Raw genomic sequence first — 22,721 nt, 5'->3', positions numbered from 1 at the left:
ACCACTACACGCTGTAGCTGCAGTCCTGTCTCCTAGCAACAATGACCATTTGCACGGATCGCACCATTAACCCTTTGTGTAGTCTGTCAGCAGTGGAGATGAGGTGAAACCTGGAATATACTATTACGGCTGCAGGTGAAGAGTTTCTATCAGGACCACGTCTCCCCCTCAGGACCCGCCATTCGGTACAACCTGAGGTAATAAGTGACATGTTCCCATCACTTAGCGGCACAGTGACAGGGTTCAGCAGTCTCCAGTATAGACCAATGGGGGCGGGGTGGGCGTGGTCTGTGGTGCTCGGCCCCGCCTCCTGCTCGCACAGTCCGGGCGCGCTGGGCTCCCCATTCCCTATGTTATACCTTGTCCCCGCTGCACCTGCATAGCTCCATCGCTGGCCGGCATGCTGTGAGCGCTGCTGCCCGCAGATGGCATGGCTGTAGCTGGAGTGTACCCAGAGCAGTGACACAGCAGCAGCGTCTCGGTGCAGAGCCTTGCTAGTCCATGGGAGTCTGGAGGAGGACATCTTATCTGTACAGTCACAAGCAGAAGGCGAATTAGCTATTACCTAGCGAGGCTCCGGCAATAAGAAGGCGCAGCCATGCCTGCAGGGAGCAGCGAGCCCGAGTGTGCCCTCAGCTACCAGGTAAGCAGCCCCCCTGTGCCAGGATGCCCCCTCTGTAGCAGGGGTGGAACCAGGGAGATGCTGCCAATGTGATTCCAGCCCATGCATCATCCTGCCTTGCAGAAATATGTGCTGAATGCCTATTAAAGGGGCAGGGGTGCTGTGTGTAATGGCAGGTGGTCCTGCACTGAAGGGATCAGTAACTTACTGCAGTGCAGACATACAAGACAGGGGCACATACAATGCACTGCTTTGTGCGGGACCTTTAGATGGCATCACGGATGCCCAGGAGCTGGACCCATTCTATCATTCCTGCCAGTGCCATTCCTTTCTGCTTCCCAGTCTATCTGTGGAGAATAAACCATGGGAAAGTGATGTAGAGCAATGCTGTGTAATGGGGAGGCTGTGGCAGGACATGGCTTGTACTTGGCAGCCCCATCATTCTGCCTGTGCTGAGATGGTGGCATGGTGTTCTGTACATGGCAGCCTCTTTGTAGTGTCACCTTGTGTGGAGGTCATTGGAGAACACTGTGATTCCCGGGAACACGCCGGATGAGATGTCGCTATGTGAATGGAGACCTTACAGCGGCAGCAGGATTGGTGCTGGGCAGAGCACCCCTGGCATCTTGTATTGCAGTCAGGTGGCTGTATTTGTACGCTGTTTATAATGCTACATAACCAAGTAGTCATCATGGTGATGATATTGATCCTTTAGGCCAGGTGGTTTATGTCAGATACCAGGACACATGTCCATGCTTTGTTCTGAGGTTCTTCTTGTTATACATAGTCAGATCCATTGATTGTGATGGTACATTGTGTTCCAGATGTCACCGAGCATGGCATGAAATGGTCCCTACATGTATCTGAGCAGGTGCCGCTTGTGTCGGTGCTCTATTGGCCACTTCAGGAATCTTTCTCCTCTACTACAAGGACTCTTGCATATTTGCTTTGGTTCCAGTTACAATGTAACAATGACAATTGCATTACATTATTTCATCCAGGAATATTCAGTAAATATTATCTCCAGGGGTTACATGCGTTATCTGTACAAGTTCAGCTAGAGGTGACACTATGTGCGAATTTATAGAACACTTATTCAGTACCTTATGGGATCACATTTGTTAACAGAATACTACGTGCTTTAGTATCTGATTGTCATATGGCTATAAGATTTTATAGCTCCTACCATGGTAACCAAATGCTTCCTGCTGTTTAGTCGGGATATTGGGGCCTCCATTTTATCCCCTATAACAAAATATATTTATTATGCCATAGGGAAGTCTGGAAATGACCGGCATGCAATGGATGGTTTGTAGCTTGGACGATTCTTGTTTACATGGTGTGCAAGGAGATACTGACCTTAAAATAGTCACATGACCTTATCTCTGATAAAAAATTGTCCACTGGCAGGGATGTGGTTAAAATAATAAAACATTTCTAATTTTCTGAATGTCCTATGGCGCCAACACTCAACCCCCTCTGCTCCCCACCACTTGTTGGTTTCAGCTGTATGGCTGCAACGCTCACGTGCCATTGACTTTACATCAATGCTAAGGCCAGTGATTGGCTGCATCCACCGGACGTCACCACTGCAATAAACAGCTGGTGGGGAGCAGTGGGGGTTTTCGAAGGGGAGCAATGCTGTGTTATTTTAACTCCTCCAATGCCAGTCTCAACCCTGACAACCCCATTATGGATACTGCATATAATAATAGTTACTTATAAAGCATCCACATACTCTCCAGCATAGACAAAATAAGATATTACAGAACAAAAAAACCAATTCAAACAATAGTAGGGAGGGCTCTGATCTCAAGAGTTTAGTGTTGTCCTGAAGAATAATGTGGAAGGAGACTACATTGAGAAATGCTAGATAAGGGGATATAAAAGGCCTACATAAACAGATCTGTGTTTAGGGCATGTTTGAAATTGTGGATATTGGAAATTGTTTGGGGTAGTGCATTCAAGAGAACTGGTGCTGCTTGAGAAAAGTCTTCCGATTATGGAGTAGGTTAATCTTGGATCATTAGTAGATTGGTAGACGGAAATGATGGAGGGGAGATGAGAAGGTTATACAACACTGTAGAGAACTTTGTGGGCGAGAGTTATAAGTTTAAAGAGGACCTCTCACACCCTCATAGACGTGTGGTATTATGTACTACTAGAAAGCCAAATTCAGTGTCGGCTTTCCTGGTATGAGCCGGTTAATTTTGGCACCAATATCTCCCCACTGTCAGAAGGGCAGGCCTTACAGTTCAGGTTCGATGGGCTGTGAATGCCAGCACCTTTCACAACTGTACTCTTTCATAGACTTGTGCTGTGTGGGGGAAGGGGAGCATTCGTTACAGCCCATCGATAATGATGAACTGTAAGGTCTGCACTTCTGTCAGTGGGGAGATATTGGTTCCAAAGTTAACACTAATATCTCCAGCAATGGGGTGTATACCGGGAAAGTAGTCAGTGCACTGAATTCAGCTCAAGGTCGACATTTTTATGCTATACAATATCACACATCTATGAAGACATGAAAGGTCCTCTTTAAATTGCATTCTGTAGTGCAGGCGTCTTATAGTTATTGGCGCAGGGTAGACTACAATGGTGTGGGGTACTGAGCGCACAACCATAAACCACTTTGAAATAATTCCAAGTGTCATAATTGGTGTGAAGGAAACTTGGAGATGTGGTTAGCAGCTGGAGCCCTTCACATCCGCAGGGGAAGCAAAATGACAAATTCAAGACCAACACAAGAAGGCACCGCGCTTCTAATCGGTTGAAATAAAGCTACGTGTTGTTTTCAATACCCTTTGGAGTAAGCGCGTTGTCTTCTCGTGTTGGTCTTGGATTTGTGGAACAGGGTAGAGGCATCCTCATAGCAGTGGGACAGAAAGATGAGCCTGGCTGCTGCATTCAGGATGCATTGGAGAGGGAAGAGTCATTAGTAATGAATTACAGTAATCAGGCGAGAATTAATTGGAGCTACAGTAAGAGGTTTTATCATTTCCACAGTAGGCGGCCTGGGCATGTAAAGCTATTTTCTATTGATTGAGCACAATTGCACCCAGTTAGTTCAGTCATTTTAGGCAACCTCTAAGGGCATGTTTATACGTTCAAGTGCTCAGGTGCAATTTTTGAAGGCAAAACCAGGAGTGGAGCATCTATCCTCCATAACAGGGGTCAGAAACCCCCAGCACTGGTACCGGACTTGGCACCCAAGGCATATCATCGTGGCACAGGGCTCTCTCTGCTGTTTGCCACCTGTGTATAATCTCTCTCTTATGGACCAGTTGGGGAAGGATTCATGGGGTGGGGGATACATGAGACATGATGATCTAATGTCTGGGCCAGTAGCCTAGTCAGATGAGCGTAGAAACTGGTGTGAGCCATTTTCTGTGAGTCCACACACATTCACGACAAATGGCAAGCGAGATGCAGAAGGGGGGTTGTGTCGAAACTAACAGCCTTGTGCCAAAGATATGCCACATTATTCTCCTCCATGCCAGAAAACTGGTGTGTGTGTGTGTGTATATATATATATATATATATATATATATATATATATATATATATATATATATATAGGTAAATTCTCCCCATAGATTTTAGCCATACCCCTTAGGGCTAGTTCACACGTAAATTACGGGTGGCTTATTTTGGTCCTGAAAAAAAAGCTTCCTAATTAGGACCTTGCCGCGCTTTTAGGAGCTTTTTTTGGAGCTTTTTTTTTTTTTTTTTTTAAAAAAACAGCTTAAAAAAAGCCAGGCTGTTTTCCCCTCCCGTAAAATGAATGGGCCGAAAAAAAAAGCGTCGCTTTTTTTTTTTTTGCAAAAAATCGCGCATTTTTCGCCTCCCATTCACTTTTATTGCTTTCCTCAGGCAGAAAACGCCTGAAGAAAGGTCATGTCGCTTCTTTTTTTCTGCTAGCAGAAAAATCTGCTTGCAGAAAATAAAAAGCTAGCAGTCTACATAGACCACTATTGTAAAGGGACTGATTTTGAAGCGAAATCCGCCGTCAAAATCAGCCTCTTTGCCCCCGTGTGAACTAGCCCTTATTATACGTTATGATTGCTTCACAATTCTCTGTGTGCTTTGTTTCGTGGTGGGGAAATTCTCTTACGAGGTAACAAACAGGACACCCAGTCCAGCTCCAGGCCCACGTGTCTGCTGTAAGAGGCCATGTTGTATTCCTTACATCTTATAGCGGTGGTCAGGGTGGGAGTGACTTCTTATACACAGTGTAAGCTCACTCTCCATAAGCTTGGCTAGGCAAGAGGAATTGGGGACGTAGGAGTAAGAAATATCCATGTCCGTCACAGGAGAACGCAACCATTGACAATTAATTACGACAAACAAAAGAATGTATGGCCGCAGGAGCAGACTACACGTTTTTTTTGTGTTATCTGTTTCCATGGAGACACATTGATCTCCATAAAATCTGTAGACAGAAGGAACGTTTTAATGAAAATTATTTGCAATTTTTTTTTTTTCATTTTACTTACATGCGATAGAGAAAAAAAATCAACTATTATTGGAAATGTGTACATTGTATAATGGTGACTGCAGAACATTGGTGTGTATGAACATAACAGGGCATGGGCCAGCCTATGTAAAGCTTTGTTCACAATATATTTAGTGTATACACAGTATATAGTCATCGGTTTGGGTAATAAAAAAAGAATACCTGCTAAATATATGATAAAGTACACACATATCATCCATAAGTTCATTGGCTATGTCTGGTGTATACATGGGAAGATTTACCTGGCTTATATGTTGACTGTGAATTCATCTTAATTGTTACGTGGGTATTATAAAAAAATTCCTGTAGTTGTGTTTTTTTTATTTACTTTTTGTGAGTATATAGAACCGTGATGTATCGTATCAAGGGAATGTGACTCATTCACTTAACGTGCTTCCTGCAGTCTGTAAATGGTCAGGTACCTTCTTAGACTCCAAAATCTATAAATAGAATACTTAGAGGAGGGGGATGAGGCTGCAGTCACAGTTTCTGTGACATGTCATGCTGTGAGAGGGAAAGAGTAGGGGGAGATAAGATTAGCTGAGTACAGAATTTTTCAACAGAAAATATCCATTCAGGTTGTGCTCAATTTTCTTTTGGGATTTCTCTTTTTCTGTTAGTTTACCTCCATTTATGAAACAACTTTTCATAAACGAATAGTACAGGGAAATATAAAAATCTTTGTAATATATATTATTAATGGACTCCTTTCCTTTAGTTATTAGGCTGATCTCCTACCTCTCTATTTACATAGACTCCATAGCTGATCTAATTCACACACAGAACTCTATGGAGAGGGAAGTGGGAACGAGGAGGCTGTTAATTGATTTATTGCCTAATTCACTGCAGTGGCAGACCCTTATCTTGAAATATAGCAGTGTTAAATGCTTTTATTCATATGCTAATTAGCCAGCGACGAGCAGCGGAAGTCTCAGCGAGCACTCTCTGCTATGTGTGAGAGCAGGGAGGCTTCTGTTGATGATGATGACTCATCAGCCCCCCTGCTTTCACACATAGCAGACAGTGCTCACTGAGACTGCCGTTGCTCGTCGCTGGATAATTAGCATATGCATAAAGGCAAGCTAATTCAAAAACAACTGAGGGGGATTAACGTACAAAAGGTATGTGTGGAATAGCCTTTTTAAAGTATATGCTTAGTTAAAATTGAGTTTTCCCAATGATAGAGCCCCTTTAATGCATCCCATCATTTTATTAGCTTTGGTGGCAGCTGCCTGGCACTGGTCACTAAAGGTAGGCTTACTGTTAACCAAAGTCCCCAAGTCTTTTTCAGTGGCAGTCTTACCCAGTAATTTACTATTAAGTATATAATCATACTTTTTAATTTTTTTTTACCATAAGACATAACCTTACAAGTCTCCTCCGTGATTCCAGCTTCCCCTAGATGGAAAAATCATTAGCTCAAAATACTTGTGTCAAGATGCAGTATCTAGTCGTAACCACAGTAGCAATTCTGGGCCTATGTACATAAGATTCCATTATATTTCCTATTCCCTTTGAAGCGACTCTTGGCTTTGGCTTATAAAACCACAATACAATTTGCAGAAAAGGTTTTTTGTGAACTCGTGTCCTCAACCTAAAAGAGCAATTTCTACACCATGGCCTCAATTCTGGATTATTTTCTCCAACGTGCTGTAACACTTCCTTATACAGTGAATCTCTGCAGTGACTTTGTAACATTTCTACTTGTATAAAGTACTAGGATAACTGCAGATAAGTGCTGAGCTTCTTTTCCTATTACCTACGTTGGGGGTGGGATGGAGTGTACATGCTCCAAGAGGATAGACTGATATTTTTTGGTTGCGTGGGCCTTGGTGAGTCATTTCTACATATGTGATGTACTGTAGTTGATATGTTTCATTCTTTTATTTTGACATGTACTCTATATATCTGGTATGACATGTACCTGCCATTTCCTTGTATTTCCATCATTATGTGGAGAGATGGGAACATGACAGAGAAGAGCGGGATTTGCCTGGGGAATGTGACCTTCCTTTACTCCGGGGATGACAGCTCACTTGCTTAGAATAATAAGAATGATAAATATATTCTAATACATTCCCATGGCCTCATTTAGATGTATTATCTACACATACATTAATAGCTGCCCTCTTATTGGAAATCATTATTAACCCACTAAATGCAGTCATAGACACCAGAGCCATAGCAAAGCTGCCTAGAAGGAAAGGTTGGGAATGTCAGATGTGGAGGTGGAAATATACACTCATTTTGATTCTTTCGCAGGGTGGTTTTACATATGGAATAAGTAATGGGCTGATGTATAATTCCATTTTATTCCATAGTGTTTGTGTTTTTATTTTTCACATAAATAATGGTTAATATACATCTATATGTGCATCAGGCATGATTTTTACTAAAGATTTCACAATTTACAATGTATAGTGTGGATTCCATATATATATATATATATATATATATATATATATATATATATATATATATAAATTTTTTTGTATAATTATTGATATTGTGTAATTAATTAGATACATAGTTTGTTGCATATTTATTTTCAGAAGAATTCATTCACCTGTTTTTTTTGGGTAAACTAGAGGTGCTTTATAGTTTCCGTCTTTACTAGAGATGAGCGAACAGTAAAATGTTCGAGGTTCAATATTCGTTTCGAGTAGTCCCTCAATATTTGACTACTCGAATCGAATATCGAACCCTATTATAGTCTATGGGGGGAAAATGCTCGTTTCAGGGGTAGGCAACGTTTGATCAAAGTATACTTACCAAGTCCACGAGTGAGGGTCAGGCTGGATCCTCCGAGAAGTCTTCTCCTTGCAGTACTACAAGCAGACATGCGCAGTCGGCTCTGCCCAGGCCCAATGCCTGGCAGAGTGAATGAAGAGCCGAAAGACGCCACGGGGAAGCTGCACGGAGAAGACTTTTAAAGATAGGAGAAGAACCAGCGTTGATTGGCCGACTTTGTAGCATTCGGCCAATCAATGCTGGTTCTGCATCGAACTTTTCCATTCGAACAGCGAGTGGTACTCAATCGAGTACGAGTATTTTGAATACTGTAGTATTCGATTGAATACCTACTCAATCGAGTACTACTCGCTCATCTCTAGTCTTTACCATGGCTGTCATCCATTGTTGATGACCAGCAGTAGTGCATGATCTCTTTGTTACAGTATTTTCTTTTTTCTCCAGAAATCTTACTATACAGAATATTCACTATGCACTATTGATTATTATACTTTGATTATGATTCAGGTCACGCCCCTTACAGTATGACTAAGTGTTTAATGAACCCCGCCAGATTTGCCTGGCGATTTAGTTTGCACAGAAGACAACCAAAGTATAATAAGTGGAGACCTAGCGGAGGTGATATATACATAAAAAATAATGTTACCTCTCATGGGCTCCAGTACAACTCTCTGCTATCTTTGGCGCTTCTGACTGATGTTGGGTAACACCGAGGCCTGTGATAGGGCCTCAGCATCACGTGACATTGTGATGTATAGACTCAAGTGTTGCGATACCACGTGACCACTGAGGCCACATCACAGGCCTTAGCTATCCCTGACAAAAAGGCAGCATCATTGAAGAAAGCAGGAACCTGTGTCAGAGCCCAGGAGAGGTGAGTAACACTGTTTTCTATATTTGATCACCTCCCCTGAGCCCCCACTTATTATATTCTGGGGTCTGAAGAAACACAAGAGTATAATAACACCTGTTTCGGTTCAGACCTGTTTGGTTTGAGTGAAACTGCAAATATTGTAATAACAGCTGAAATAACCAACCTGAACAAAATCATGTTTGTTATCCTGGATGATCTTTGGTTTTGGTTATTTTATGGTTAATCACCAAGCCCTAACATACAGAGACCCTGCCCATAGAAGAACCACAATGTTACCACCCATTTGGCTAGTACACCCTATGCCTCAACCCTACAAGGGCTTTGGCCAAACCGATTCAGACAAATAAAAGACCAAAATGCTGGAGATGACAGTGCCTATCACATGAGGCATGGTATTGGGTGTTTTATTGGGTTATTCCCATCTCAACCTGTGATGGATGAGAGGAAAACAGCCCTGTCACCATCTTGATCATAAAGGTAATAGGAGTTACTAAAATATTGCAGCTCTCTGTGTGATTCTCTTTATTCCTATGGGAGTTATAGAAACGGTAGAGAACAGCCGGATTTGGCTGCTCCCGTAACTCCCAACCTTGCGGATGGCCAAGTTTGGCTGATATGGGAACCTTCCATTTAACAGGCAACTGTGTGATATATATAATTTTTTAATTTTTTGACAAGTCTTGCACCCGTCATACCCTTCATACCATTTCTACCATGTGCTCACTTTCTCACTTCTAGGATGAAGTTAAATGGTTGTTGCAGATCCACAATATTGTGTGACAGATAGCTACTACCCCTTCTGCCAGCCGCAAGGATACAATGAAATGGGGGAACATACACTTGTGACCTTTGCTAGTTTCCTTGTTTCTCTCGGTTGTATTGTTACTTGACATTGAAGTGCTGGGATTCTTTACTAGAGATAAAGTGAGCAACAAGCAAGGCTTGTTGTACTTGGCATAACTTCATAGATGCCTCTGAAAAGACTCGGACACACAGGAGATAGTCATATCTGGAATGACGACGCAGTTCGCTACTGGATCTTGTTCATAGCTATGGAAAGATATAAAGCCTTGTTATCTGGCACTTATGCTACAGAAATCCTAAGATGATGGCATGCTTAAAGGGGTTGTCGGGCACCAAATGGATTTTTCATACTGATCACCTATCCATAACATAGGCCATCAGTATGTGATCTGTGCGGGTCTGACACCCAGATACCACACAGATCAGCTGTTCCAGTAGCCTCTGGGTGCCAGAAGTTGCTAATGGATGTCAAGCTTGTGTTCAAGTAATAGGCGCGATGTAGAAGCCCTTTCCACTGTATAGCCACTGCAGAGCCAGTTGCAAATATTACCGGTGAGATTGTTTGCATGCATGATCAATCCTGCTGCCTCAAATGTAAGGCTATGTTCACATTGTGTCGAATTCTTTGTTAGCAGCATCCATTCCAAAATCCATTAAAAGTTGCAGGCCCTGCACGAAGAACTTTTTCATTTGACAAAATGACAGACGCTTGAACGAAAGCCCAATGGATGCCATTATAAACGGTGGAATCTTTTGGGCAACATTGGCGTCCATTAGCTTAAAGATTCATTGCTTCCATTGTTCCTGTCATGGAGCAGAACAACAAAAACTAATGGAGCGGCTTAATACGTATTGCCGATCGAAAAACGAATGACAAATAGGTGAAGAGAGAAGTCGTTCTATAAGTAAAAGCTCAAAAAGAAAAAAATTGAAGGACTAAAACTTAATGTTTAATATTAAATATATTAACTATTTAATATTAAATGTTATGTTGTCGTCGTTCAGTTTTTTTCTTTTTGAGCGATCTAAAAATTAGACGCATTAGTAAATGTGCCCCATTGTGTGTTCAGTGTACAGACAGAGCTCCATATTGTACAGTAATGATTAGATTACCGGGTCAGGTTATTACTCAGGTTTCCATTTCGCTATGGATCGCCAGGCTTCCCATTTACAGACCCCATGTGTTACTTTTACCTTATTTTTTGCTGGTAGTTCAATTTTTTGTAGTTGGTAATATTTCTGTCCTAGCTATTTATGCACTGACTATATGATGGGCTTGTGCATATATACAGCAGTCAGTCTGAACAAGCAGAGCTGCAATGTGGAGAAGGAATTGATCAAGTGCTTACTAAGTCTAAAATCCACGTTCCAACTCCTTTTAGACTGTATTATTACTGCTGTTACTGATCATATCTATGTCCCTAAGTCAACCCAGAGCTAGGATGACACTAAGCAGCCATTGCAGAAGATAATAACACGTAAGCATCATCTGGGACTCATGACTTCTGTATCATCTCTGAAGTCTTAATTAGACATTAGGATATACTTCTGTCCTCCAATTATGTTGGTTCCTGCGAAGAACAAGTGACTTAAAGGGGTATTCCTACCTTCGGACGTTTATGGCACATCTGCAGAACATAAAAGTCTGTGGGTCTTGCCTCTCTCAAGAATAGGGGACCCCACCAGAAAATGCAAAGAGGACTGTGCACACGACTGACCTTCTTGATTCACTTGTGTAGTAGCATCTCATTCACAGCAAGGCTTCAGGGGGATTTTCAAAAAGTTGGTGGATAAGCAAAAGCAAAGAAATTGTGCTAAAGTTAAAGCACGGATTAAACAAGAATGGGATTTCATCAGTCAGGGTTAGGGTTGAGCAATCTGGATTGGAAAAGATCAGATCCCGATTGGCGATCGAGTAAATTTCACGCTTGGGTTCCGATCCCGCATAAAAAAGATTGGGAATGAAATTTCAATCCCGATTGCTCAACCTTACCTGCACAGAACCGCTGTCACTCCCCGGAGCTCCCAGCTGTTGTTCTCTGTCTTCTCCTCTGTTATTCACATGTCGGCAGAGCGCCGTACGCGCCGTAGGCTAGTGTTACAGATGCTGGGAGAAGGCGGGGCTTGTTGTGGCTTAGGAGAGTGTGGGCGGGTACTGCGAGGGGAGACGTGAGTGATGCACTCACGTCTGCCCACCCTGTACCCGCCCACACTCTCCTAAGCCACAACAAGCCCCACTCTGCCGGCATGTGAGTGACAGAGGAGAAGACAGAGAACAATGGCCAGGAGCTCCGGGGAGCGGCAGCGGTTCTGTGCAGGTAACCGGACAGCAGGGGGGACTAAGTAGCCAGCGGATTTTTTAATCACTACACAGCGTGGAGTCCAAAAATTGAAGGCTTCAATTTTTGGAATCCACGCTGTGTAGTGAATAGGATCGTTTTTAAAATCCGATTTTTGATAATTAAAAAATCCCATTGACTTGCATTAGGATCGGAATTGGGATCGGGTTCGGATGGAAAGTGATTGGAAATCGGATTTTAAATTGATCCTGAAATCTCAAGATCGGCTTAACCCTAGTTAGGGTTTAGCCCAGAAGTTGATATGCCAGGGTAAATAGTAGAAGTCTTGAAAACTGTATATATTTGCTAACATTTTGACAGTGTAAACTTGGACAGTGAAAACGTGTCAGATTTATCACAGTGACTGATACTGGGAGATACATCTCACTTCTCTTTCAACTCACTAGTTTAAGTTTATACCACCTTTTATTTGGCTTATTTTGAGCCAGACTTTTATCATATAATCTCCGTACATTTTTGGGGTATCATGGTACGTTTAAGCCACCCCTCCCTTCTTTTTCTGAGGTTCCACACCCACATGTCAGGCAAGTGAAAGAATTTTAGAATATGTACCCATTTACCCCAGTTCCTAATCATAGCCTTAATAGTAAATCTGGGCCATTGAGTGAATTTGTGAATAAATAAGAACGTATGAAATTCCTATAATTGTATTTCAGTATACCCTAGAAATATCTGTCTAAAAGATCTAACAATACTGAAATAGCAATCTTTGTCAAATTCAAAACTTGTGTATCAACACCGTTGGCCATGACTGTAAGCTAATGACAAAGTCTCTATCTGCGGTCAGCTGTAAGTAGTCTATAGGGGTATCTGACAGCAAGCGTTTGTTTCCCCTACAGCGCCACCACTAGGGAAAGCAAGCATTACACAGTAACCAGTCAAATCAGTGAGTTGTCTATGTAGTATAGTATAGGACAGGACAGATCAGCACCTCTTCTCTCTGCATTTTTCAAGCGGAATAGGGAACGGAATCCCCAGGCGGAGACCGGGCGCAATTGTGACCCTAAAGGTCCTTGGTTTACATGACTTTAGTTGTTACATTGTGTCTCTGCGGCTATTTGGAACATTTCTCTTGCTACACTACGCTATTGTTTCTCTTTACTTTAGTTCATGGTTGTTCAGAGCCTATCGTCCCGACCTTGGTTGTTGTAGAAAGCATCTTGTTTATGTCTGTACAGCATTGTTTGTGGGGTTCTGAGAGATAACATGTTTATACATCAATTCTAAGTAATAAATGTGTTTTCTCTGTAAATTTGTACTAATTGTAAAAAGCAGTTTCTATATTTTTTATCATGCATAGTAAGGAAAATAATTACCATATATTTTAAAAATCACTTATAATAATTAAAAAGGTTCCCTATCAGAGACGCCATATTACTTGGATTTCTAAGCACATTGTAATGGAGTTCCGCATCAGTCCTGAAAATGAAGTGCTAGAGGGCCAGGCTTAGGGTTTACTTCCCCTATACAATGCCACTGCTGGCCACCTGCTGTACATGGACTTGCAGTATAACTCCATTCAAGTGAATTCACGCCTGGTCTGGTATAGGCAGTAAAGAAGAACTCTGCATACTAGATGTTCAGATGCACTTGGGTTAACTTTATTAAATAGTCGAAAGTGGCACTCACAAGGCACATGGTGTAAATTGTGGTGAAGGAATTTATATCTGGAATATAAAACTTGTAGAATTTTCTTAGGTCATGCCAATTCGCAGTACAATTCATTTAGTATTTTGTTTAGATGAGTCTGTATTGGTGGTGGAACACGTAACCATGCAGGTTAGGACAATAACACTCAGTGATATACTTTTGGGTGTTATAAGATATTAAATATATATGGTTACTGGTTTGTGACTTCTGTTTAATAAATGCTATTTATTATATATTTTCTTTCTTTGCACATGTATAGCATTTCATTTCTTTGACCCCCTACCTACCTGTTATATATAAATTCTATTACTTACTGTACACAGGCATCTCATTCGGTTATGCCTTAATATCCTTTGTATTGGTTCAGCCTTGGGGCGCTTTGCTTGAAGAACCTTCGTTGGTTTGTCGCCAGCATTAAAAGAAGCTGAGAAATTGGTTTATTTGCCAATTTCAATGGGGAGCAAACGTCAAGAAAAATGTGAAGATAGCACAGTAGAGTTTCTTAAAACATGTTGTGAAGGATCTTGCATAGCCAAAGCCACTTTTACCCAGCCTCTGGCCTACCTGGCCTTGCCACGGACAAAACTGCGATCACCTTCTTACCTTTACCGTCTGCTCTCACCCTGAGAGAGGGACCGGGTCTTATAGGATAATATGAGACGAGCTTTCTAAAGTTTTATGTTTATTAACCCAAGAAGGTCGATATTAGACAACCAATATACATAGAGATATATGCCAGCGGATACAAGCTTATATGGTTACAGAAAGGTATGTTACAGTGCAGTAAGATAAAAAGAATAAAAGATTAGAAACAGAATTATAATACCCAGTTGGGTCTCCGGAGTTCACCTCATGAAATCCAGGGCACAGTCCTTTAAAGTCCATAAGTAATCCTTAGGTGGTAAGGGTTTGACTACCCCATTAGCAGAATAGTCCAGGGTGCATGGTATCTCCATAGGCCATAGAGACCTTAGTTCAAGGGATTAGCTTCCACAGCATCACAGCACTTCGTGAAACATTCCAGCAGTCCAGGAAGAACAACAAAAGCCTGGGTTCTTGTCATGTGTGACAATATATCTCCACTCAGCCCCCTCCCACGATGAGGTCAGCAAGGTGGACAGCTCTCCCCCTCACCTTGTACCAGTATGACTATATACGGTCATAACTCTTTGAAAGTTTCCTGTGGAGTCAGGTTGTCTGCTAAAAGGTGATAGCAAGGCTCTTAGTCCACTGATCCCAGACACCCCCGGCTAAGAATAACAAAGTTAGCACAATCATGACAATGCTGTGCCCAGGTTGAAACAAAGGGATGAGCCAAGCTACCTCCAGGGAGGAATTAGGCTTGGACAATTGGACACTATCTCTGGCATCTTGATAATCAGGTCGAGTAAATTAACAGGGCACAAGGGAAATATATTTGAGAAGGCAGTGAAAAAAAAACATAACTTTGGGCCCTTCATCACACATGTCCTTAAAGGGATGCTTTCATTGGATACCATTTTTTTCTGACTAACACGTAGGAATAGCCTTAAGAAAAGCTATTCTTCTCCTACCTTTAGATGTCTTTTCTGCGCTGACGTTCAGTAGAAATCCGTGTTTTCTTCAGTATGTAAATTAGTTCTCTTGCAGCACTGGGGGCGTTTCCAATGCTGCGATAGAAATCTCCAGCAACGCCTCCATCTTCTTCTGGAACACCCTCTCCCTGTGTCGTCTTCCGTCCTGGGTTTCAATCTTTTAGGCCTCGGGCAGAGCCGACTGCGCATGCCAGCAGCCACAAGAAAATGGCCACTTACTCAGTAAACCAGGCCTTCCCCGATCACCATCTTGATGGTCCAGGGCCCTGGCCATTTCCAGCTGCTCAGGAGCCCAATATATTGCACCCCCTGCAATCGTGATTGTTACGCCACTCTGTCACAGTATAGGTATAATACACACAGTGATGTCCCAGTACAGATATACTTAATAAGATGATGTCATGGTACACATAATACAAACAGTGATGTCATGTAATTAAAATAAAAAGCAAATTTTGTGTGCGCTTTTTCAGACTGTTAAAGCTGGGGTTAATTTTATGAATATGGCATACAGAATGACTTACCCGTTCTAGAGTCCTACTTCATGTGTACTTCTGAAAGCACGCGTCTGATAGGTTGCTATTTTTACAAGCGTTGCACTTATTTATTAAGTAGGGCCTGGATTCATTAAAAATCAGTGAGTAAATGGATTGTTTGTGTTTCCTACAATAGACATGTTTAGGGATGCGGTTTTGTTTATTGGTATATATCGCTTGTCTTTAATGGCAGGTTCTGAATTAGATAAGTTGAATATACAGTCCTATGAAAAAGTTTGGGCACCCCTATTAATCTTAATCATTTTTAGTTCTAAAAATTTTGGTGTTTGCAACAGCAATTTCAGTTTGATATATCTAATAACTGATGGACACAGTAATATTTCAGGATTGAAATGAGGTTTATTGTACTAACAGAAAATGTGCAATATGCATTAAACCAAAATTTGACTAGTGCAAAAGTATGGGCACCCTTATCATTTTATTGATTTGAATACTCCTAACTACTTTTTACTGACTTACTGAAGCACAAAATTGGTTTTGTAACCTCACTGAGCTTTGAACTTCATAACCAGGTGTATCCAATCATGAGAAAAGATATTTAAGGTGGCCAATTGAAAGTTGTTCTCCTATTTGAATCTCCTCTGAAGAGCGGCATCATGGGCTACTCAAAACAACTCTCAAATGATCTGAAAACAAAGATTGTTCAACATAGTTGTTCAGGGGAAGGATACAAAAAGTTGTCTCAGAGATTTAACCTGTCAGTTTCCACTGTGAGGAACATAGTAAGGAAATGGAAGACCACAGGGACAGTTCTTGTTAAGCCCAGAAGTGGCAGGCCAAGAAAAATATCAGAAAGGCAGAGAAGAAGAATGGAGAGAACAGTCAAGGACAATCCACAGACCACCTCCAAAGAGCTGCAGCATCATCTTGCTGCAGATGGTGTCACTGTGCATCAGTCAACAATAGAGCGCACTTTGCACAATCAGAAGCTGTATTAGAGAGTGATGAGAAAGAAGCTGTTTCTGCAAGCACGCCACAAACAGAGTCACCTGAGGTATGCAAATGCACATTTGGACAAGCCAGCTTCATTTTGGAAGAAGGTCCTGTGGACTGATGAAACAAAGATTGAGTTGTTTGGTCATACAAAAAGGCGTTATGCATGGCGTCCAAAAAAACCAGCATTACACGAAAAACACTTGCTACCCACTGTAAAATTTGGTGGAGGTTCCATCATGCTTTGGGGCTGTGTGGCCAATGCCGGCACCAGGAATCTTGTTAAAGTTGAGGGTCGCATGGATTCCACTCAGTATCAGCAGATTCTTGAGAATAATGTTCAAGAATCAGTGACGAAGTTGAAGTTACGCCGGGGATGGATATTTCAGCAAGACAATGATCCAAAACACTGCTCCAAATCGACTCTGCATTCATGCGGAGGAACAATTACAATGTTCTGGAATGGCCATCCCAGTCCCCAGACCTGAATATCATTGAACATCTGTGGGATGATTTGAAGCGGGCTGTCCATGCTCGGCGACCATCAAACTTAACGGAACTTGAATTGTTTTGTAAAGAGGAATGGTCCAAAATCCCTTCATCCAGGATCCAGGAACTGATTAAGAGCTACAGGAAGCGACTAGAGGCTGTTATCTTTGCAAAAGGAGGATCTACTAAATATTAATGTCACTTTTCTGTTGAGGTGCCCATACTTTTGCACCGGTCAAATTTTGGTTTAATGCATATTGCACATTTTCTGTTAGTACAATAAACCTCATTTCAATCCTGAAATATTACTGTGTCCATCAGTTATTAGATATATCAAACTGAAATGGCTGTTGCAAACACCAAAATATTTAGAACTAAAAATGATTAAGATTAATAGGGGTGCCCAAACTTTTTCATAGGACTGTAAGTAGAGCTGTAGAGAGCCACATAGACATCTACATACATAGCCTGTCCATACAGCTTCCTGCACTGCTTGGATTGGGGAATGCTAGTTGTTTTTACAGGGGGGTCATTTTGAGTTGTATTTAATAACATATTTATATTTCAGAATTGTTGGTAAATAGTTGTATAAATGCTGCAACTTCTTTCACTGGCCAACAGTACTTTTATTCTACCAGTTGATAGGTTGATGAACGTCACACAAAATTGCATAAACCAATCACCATTTATTTGTAAAGTTGAGTAAACGTTTTCGGTTCTAAGACCTTCTTCAGACTCTCTGGTTCTGCCCGTCCAGGCCCGCACAAAAAGTCCAATTGAGATTAAATGAAACCAGTCCAACATGCAGAGTGTCAGCGCAGCATGAATGCCTATGACGATAAGGAAGGGCGCTCTTCACAACACGGGACCACGACTGTATCCCTACACATACTGGAGCTATTCTACCAGTTGTTACAGTAAAGCTGTTGTCGAATATGCTGTATGTTTATTCATTCTAACTTTATAATTTTCAAAATATATATATTTTTTTTATTTTGTCCATATAAGTAACCCTAACAAATACAATTGTGTCAAATTGTTATGCAGTTATTTTCCACTGTTAAGTTGGGGCCATATTGGTTGGAATCTCCTACAAACATACTGGTGGATGATATAATGTCATCTGCAGTCTTCACTAGCCACACTGTGGATGATATAATGTGTTGTCTACGATTTTTTATTTTTTTTATTTATGGCCTATCCCTAGGACAGGCCATAAATCTGATTTGGGGGGGGGGGGGGGATGCAGATCAGACGTTTGGGGGACGTTCCTCAACGCACTCAGCTGTGTGGCTAGTCTCTCTGTGCAGTGATATCAGTAGTTACAACTAATGACACCAATATCTCTTTCTGGAAGCGGGGCAGATGCCTGAAAAACTGAAGTGCACTCAATTCAATGTACTGTCAGCTTTGCATTGGCATATAATATGCCCTATTGTAGAAGACATGAAAGATCTGGGTCTGCCACCTTAAAGAGGACCTGTCACCAAGTACAAATGCTAAATGACGGACCTCATTTGATTGCTACTTTGCCCTGAACTGGTGTTTTTACCAAAATCCATCCACCTGTTCAATAGATATGAGCCCTGGTAGGTCATATGTAAATTAGCTGTTCTTCAATTGGGCGGTAAGCTAAGATCTAATTTACATATAATCTAGTGGGGGGGCATATATTTCTTTTGAACTGGTGTACGTACTTTATATAAAAAAAAAAAAAATAGCCAAATTGTTCTATTGCACAACAAAAATGATGTATGTGACTTGGTGAGCGATCCTTTTTAACCCCTTCCCACCGCAGCCTTTATTATTATTATTTATTATTATTATTATTATTATTATATTTTTGATTTTCATTTGGTACTTTCCACCTTCCAAAAGCAATAACTTTTTTATTTTTTTATTTTATTGTTGCGTTCACAGAACTGTATTAGGGCTTATTTTTTCAGAGCAGTGTGTACTTTATAGTGGTACCATTTCCTGTACTGAGAAGTGGCAAAAAAAAATCAGAATGGGGAGGAGTTAGAAAAATATCTGCTTATGGGTGTTGTTTTTACATGGCTCACTGTGCAGCCAAAACGATATGTTACCTGTATTCTGTTGGTTGTTACAATTACGATTATAGCAGTTTTATATAGTTTTTATATAGTTATGTGAAGGTTGTAGATATATGATTATAAGAAACATTGTTATCCGTAAAACTAAATGCAGTATAACTATTTATGTTTCAAACTGAATATGATATTATGTGACAAGATGATGCCAGCAATATCTGGATATAGCTATAATATGCCTTTTTGTCCCAGGTTGAAACTATAATCATATGTCCCTGCTGGCATCATGTAATCTATTGTCTTTGGAGACAGTAGTCCTCCCCCAGCTGACTTGAGCAGTCTCCATTTGGTTGGAGACAATGGGCATCTCTAAGTGGAAAAACCAGTTAGGCTGTTGTGGAGCATGAACAGATAAAATTCAATTAACCCCCAGCCCTTACACATTTAGTGACTGGGGGTGGATGGAGGTCAGAGCTAAGCCGAAGCTGTATACTAGGCTATATGTATATACTGTAATGCACACATGGGATTGTGAAGATTGAGGCTGCATAGACATTCCTGTGTGTTATGGGCTTTTGACAGTGTACCAGACATAATGACAAGATGGCCTCTATACTGTGCTCAGGTGTAGGCCTAAACATGTGGACACAGGGAGATTATACAGGGTTTCCCATGAGAGCATGGGAGGACCTGGCACACCCACAGAAAGTGACATCATAGGAAACGACATCACAGGACCCACGTGGGAAGAAGTCACTCCCACAGGAAGTGACATCGCATAAACCACACGGCAAGAAGCTACATCACTTCCTGGAGGTAGTACCCTGGAGCTGATGTCACAGGAGGCGGATACCTCGACCAACCAATCATAGCTTGCTGTTTGTTTACTTCCTGCATGTGGATATAAAAACCTGCACATTCTGTAATAAAGGTCTCTTTGTCTGCACTGCTCAGACTAAGAAAGAGATTCTTATACCAAACATTTCTTGTGTAGTATGAAATTTCAAAGCTAGCAACTTAGTCTTTGAATTTGGCCAGCCATTGTCACTCACAAGTTAGCTGCTGAACAGGTGACCAAAAAGGCTCTGTTTCTCACAGTTATGTTTTAACACCTTGACAATAATCCAAAGCGTTGAAAAATAAATGAATTTCAAATAACTTCTTTTTTTAAATATTTCTGAATATGAGGTTTGCAAGGTATTTTTTTTTTTTTTTTTTTTATGGGGACAGATGTACTTTTTAATTATACCATTTTGGGGAATATCTGACGTTTTGATCACTTGATACCCAAGGGGGACTTACGCTACTACAATGTTAATTTAGGCAGCCTTTGATAGGAATTTATTGAAGACAGGCCTGGAAGACTTAAATAGGCTCTTGGCTGGCATAGATGTGCTCCAGTGGTGATCCAATGCCATAGTCACATTTTGCATGGGATCAGAGCAGAGACATCAATTTGCTCAGCTCCTCCTGCTTTGTAACAAGCTTACACTGCATTTTACATGTGATAAGCTCCCCTTAAGATCCAGGGATCCCCTCTGGACCCCATCCATCTCTATGCCATTAAAGAGGTATTCCCAACTCGCCTGTTCACCAACTTGCAGGCTGTATGCTCTGTTCACTTCCTGGTTTTCTCGGTACATTGGTGGGCGGGGTTGCACTTGCTATCTCTCAGACAAAGCCAACTCTGCTAGTTCTCTTTATAGCAGTACATATTTGCAGTCAGTAATGAGGGATTGGTTGTAAATAAATTAGCACAGTATCACTGGAAGATGCACAATATGAAGCTGATGTAGCAGAGCTGGATTTGATAGCTGATGAGAATTCCAAACTTACATGCTATAGGGCCAAGAGTCAGCTAGCAATAAACTCCATTTTAGGTCTGTTTTACATACAAAGGTAACAGCCTCCCTGTCCCAGCCCTTATCAGCATAATTCAATTAGCCGACCTGATAACTGAAAGAGGGAGATAAATAGCTCAGAAATACAAGCTGCTCCAAGCACTCAGCTCCCCCTCCCCCCCTGAGAGCAGGGAGCTACGTCACTTGTCCTGGGCAGAGAGATCAGACCATCCCCAGGTCCGTGGTTATGGAGACGCAGTGTAAACAATGAAGTGAATAATCTCAGCGGCCAAACAAAGCAGTTTTGCTGAAGCGATGTATTTAGGAAAATTATTAAATCCACATAAACTAGCCGTATAGATAGGATCCTTGAGATGGGACAATCCCTATAAGCATTTGGCGGCACATATATTATATGCTTAAAGAGGTTTGATGCCAGCTATTGTGATCTCCCACCAATGGTTAGAATGAATTGGCTGCACTACTGGCACAACACGTCATTCTCTGCTGGCTTGACTCAGCATTTTCCTGCGGCCGTGTGATGGGCTCTGTATAGTCAGTAGTAGGCAATATGCCCTCCTGAACTTTTGCTAAAATTAATTTACTTGTGCTATGATATCAAGTGTTTCTAAACTACAACTCCCAGCATGCTGAGTGCAGCATCCACACTCCGAACCAGATTGATAGCTTCCTTCCAATGGGATTCGTAGTCGTCACCTTAGAATAAATCTTATTGTAGCAATGCATACGTGATAAGAGGCAGCGCTGCAGCGTACCGCATGCTGTGCTCATCCAGTGCAGTGTATCTGCTTAACATTCAGGAGATTCATTAGACTTCTGGTAATTTGGAGACTCGTCGTACGGTTACTTTTAGTATCCATTATTGTGGACCATTAATTGACTGTCAAGATAAATAACAGAAAGTGTTGTTCGTGAGCAGAAGTCGCATAGCAGAAGTGACTATAAAAGCCGGCTGCATGTGTTTATTGGTAGAGAGTGTTGCTAGGCAGACCTGCTTCTTCCCCCGAAGAATCCGACCGTAGATCCACCTGGTGGTCTATTTTAGGGGCGCATTAAATAATCTCACTATCCACTCACATCTCACATATGGTGTTTTTTTTTTTTTTTTTTTTTGTTGCTGCATTTCATCATTATTTCATATGTGATAAATATTTCATCATTAAAATAAATCTTTTATATTTTATCAGCATCATATCTGTAGCAGTTTTAGCCAGGCGGTGGGATCTACAGAGCTTGTGATTCCTGAGATCGGAAAAAAGAAAGGCTCATTTACTTGTCCAGATGTAAAGGTAGACTGAAAGTGTTAAGAGCTATGAGTAAGGGACCACTTGCCACGTCCCGAAACGCGTAAGCCAAGTTATTTGTTTTTATCTCAGACGGGATCCATGTTTATACGTTTTTAAAGTTGTTACAGTAAAAGTTAATTTTTACAAGGCATGCTGGAGAAGGTCCTTTTTTTCTAGACTAAAATTTTTTTTTTAATTTTTTTTTATCAACTGTTTTCCAGTGGTAGGTATGTTTGGTGCTATGTTCAGGGTATGTTACTAAATGGGGTTTTCCATTTTCAATAAATCAATTATTCCATTTGTATTTTGAGAAATGTTACAATTTTCCATTATGCCCTCTTAGCAATTTTTATGGTTTACAAGATATCAGCCAATAGGAATTTTCATTGGTA

At 41.3% G+C, this 22,721-nt stretch overlaps 1 protein-coding gene across 1 annotated transcript in view; it reads left to right on the top strand.

Annotated features, from left to right (window-relative positions):
- The first annotated feature begins 319 nt into the window (after nucleotides 1–319).
- The window catches only part of LOC142195826 (electroneutral sodium bicarbonate exchanger 1), a 159,421-nt gene continuing 137,019 nt past the window's right edge, over nucleotides 320–22,721 (top strand). Inside the window, exon 1 of the mRNA XM_075265880.1 lies at nucleotides 320–643. Within this exon, the coding sequence (XP_075121981.1) occupies nucleotides 599–643 (45 nt within the window). The 5' untranslated portion in view covers nucleotides 320–598. The remainder of the gene's footprint in view (nucleotides 644–22,721) is intronic.

This window comes from Leptodactylus fuscus, chromosome 2, assembly GCF_031893055.1.
Source record: "Leptodactylus fuscus isolate aLepFus1 chromosome 2, aLepFus1.hap2, whole genome shotgun sequence".
NCBI classification, from domain to species: domain Eukaryota; kingdom Metazoa; phylum Chordata; class Amphibia; order Anura; family Leptodactylidae; genus Leptodactylus; species Leptodactylus fuscus.
Note: the sequence above shows the minus strand (reverse complement) of the source record. Positions and strands in the feature narration are given on the sequence as shown.